The sequence below is a fragment of the Sus scrofa genome, chromosome 12 (genome assembly GCF_054392235.1).
Source record: "Sus scrofa isolate SSC_HxYL_T2T_F1_AM1 chromosome 12, Sscrofa_HxYL_maternal_Yorkshire_Landrace_v2.0, whole genome shotgun sequence".
NCBI classification, from domain to species: Eukaryota; Metazoa; Chordata; class Mammalia; order Artiodactyla; family Suidae; genus Sus; species Sus scrofa.
In genome coordinates this window covers 21560079-21562462 of record NC_139394.1, presented here as the reverse complement: position 1 = coordinate 21562462, position 2384 = coordinate 21560079, and the positions used below count along the sequence as shown (strand labels likewise).

General features: G+C 51.5%; 1 protein-coding gene across 1 annotated transcript; it reads right to left on the bottom strand.

Moving 5' to 3' along the window:
- Positions 1 to 726: 726 nt before the first annotated feature.
- Positions 727 to 1809, bottom strand: KRTAP29-1 (keratin associated like protein 29-1). The gene has a single exon (XM_021066321.2). The coding sequence runs from the start codon at positions 1807 to 1809 to the stop codon at positions 727 to 729; it is 1083 nt and encodes a 360-aa protein (XP_020921980.2).
- Positions 1810 to 2384: the final 575 nt, after the last annotated feature.

Below are 2384 nucleotides of genomic sequence, written 5' to 3'. Positions count from 1 at the left end.
CTTATGCCCTGTTCTCTTCCTATAGGCAGCTACTTTAGTCTGTTTTTTGTTTGTTAGTTTTTTCTTTCTATGGCTGTAACTGCAGCATATGGAAGTACACCAGCTAGGGGTCAAATCAGAGCTGAAGCTGCCGACCTGCACCACAGCCACAGTAAGGCAGGATCCAAGCCTCATCTGTAACCTATATCACATCTCATGGCAATGCTGGATCCTTAACCTACTGAGCAAGGCCAGGGATAGAACTCATATTCTCATGGACACTATGTCTTTTCTTAACCCACTGAGCTACAAACAGAAACTCCTATTTTACTCTGTTTAGTGCATATTCTCCAGCAGACAGACCTCAGACCTCACCTTCACCACCTTCTCTCCGGGGTCCCCAGCCTGCCAGCCCGTAGTTCAATCCATACTACAGATGTGGACTTTCCAGCCTCCATAATCGCATGACCTAATTCCTTTTAATGAATATATATATTTATTATTTACATATTTAACGAATATATATATTATTTATACATTTAATGAATATATATGTATATAATATATAGGGTTAGGGTTAGGGTTGGCTGGATACGTTCCCCCATCAGCACCTGGGGGGAATATGAGGCTGGACTTGGAGTAAAGTTAGCAAGCAGCGGCATTTGTGCTTGGCAGGAGGCAGGCATACGGGGTGGCAGTGGACTTGTAGACACCATCATACCTCAGAGGAGGTGTGACGAATGTCCCTCAAGGAAGCGTGGCCTTACAGAAGCTGGAGTCCTGGCTGGGTGGGCAGGAGGTCGGCAAGCAGGTGCTGGCTCTGCAGAGACTTGGGGCAGTGGGTTGGAAGCAATTGGAGCCGCCACTGGATGATTTGCCAAAACCTGTCACACAGCAGACTGGTTGGCAAGAAGGAGATTTGCAGCCTCTTTGATGGCAGGAAGTGGGTTCGCCACAGGTTGGTTGGCCAGAAAGCACAGTGCCGCAGGAAGCTGGTGTGTAAGGGTTCTTGACAGAACAAGGTGGCTGGCAGTTAGCCACTGGCTGGCAGATGAAGGATATGGAAGGAGCTGGTTGGCAATGGAGGGTCTGGCAAGGGGAGGACGCCCAGCAAGTATGGTTGCAAGAACTGAACACACAAGTAGAGAGCTGGCAGGGAATAGACAGGCAGGGAACTGATTGGCAAAGCTTGAAAATGTAGCAGATAGGTTGGTAATACATTGAGGTAGAGGGCTGGTCTTCACCACTAATGGGTTGACATGAACCTGGTTGGCAGCAGGTTGGCTGGCATGGGCTTGCTGCACAGATGGTTGGTGGGCAAGATGCTTCTGGACAGGAGGTTCCTTCAGAGTGGGATGGCTCACAGGACCTAATGTCACAGCAGACCAGTTGGCCACAAGCTGCCTGGCACGATCCGGACAGGTAAACAGGCTCCTGGCAGGAGCTTTGCTGGGAGGGACTGGCTTCGCCGCCCTTTGCTGGACTACTGGTGGACTCCAAGCAGGAGGGCTGGCACGAGCTAACCGGACAAGGAGACTGACCAGTGCCAGATCCATAGCAGGTAGTACAGGAGCAAATGGGTTGGCATACAAAGCCCACACAAGAAGTTGCTGGAAGGCAGCGAGGCTGGCAAGCAGCAGGTTCGCAGCCACTGGGGGCACTGCTGCACGGCTGACAGTTTTCTTGGCATGTAACCAGTTGCCACGTTCTGCTCCTACAGGAACTAGGCAAACAGATAGCATCGCGGAAGCTGCCGTCCTTTGGGCAGATGGAGATGGTGGGCACAGCTGGAATGGCAGCAGCGTTTCCAGGGCAACAGTTGTCCACCATGGTGCCGGTGCTAACCTTGCCAGGAGGCTGCATCTCCGTCTACCTGAGCCTGAAAGACATCGAATCCGTAGGTGCTTTTATAGTCCTTTGCTGGGGGTGTTGGCGGGGCAAAGCATCTTTCCCTGTTATTGTTTCCACCCATTCGCATACAAACATCTGATTAGCAGGCTTCGGGAGCCTGGGAGGGGTCTCCAGTTTGAAAACTCGTCTGTTGAGTTGGGCGTTTTGTGGCTGAGTGTGGGCTCCTAGCCGCTGCTCCGGCTCTGGGCTAAGCTGTGTTTTTTAACAGCCTCCCCGAAGCAGGCTTCTCCCCACACTAACCTCTCATCAAGAGGCCAGAGCCCAGCCAAAGCAGCCCGCTCTTCCGCCAGGAATGCAGATCCGCACCATTTAGACAACCAGGAAATGAAGCGCCGACCCAGTTCAGAGAGGATGGTATCAGAGACGGCAAACAGAAAATCAGGTAGTGCATCCCAGGGACACTTCTGTGTCTCCACCTCTTTCTAGAACGTTCCTGTTTGGTTTTCCTGAAGCTCAGCTTTACTAGGACCACAAATACTACGTTTTAGCTTCCA

Excerpts from the sequence above, each read along its gene's own strand:
- KRTAP29-1 (XM_021066321.2), bottom strand. The coding sequence starts at position 1,809 with ATGGTGGACAACTGTTGCCCTGGAAACGCTGCTGCCATTCCAGCTGTG.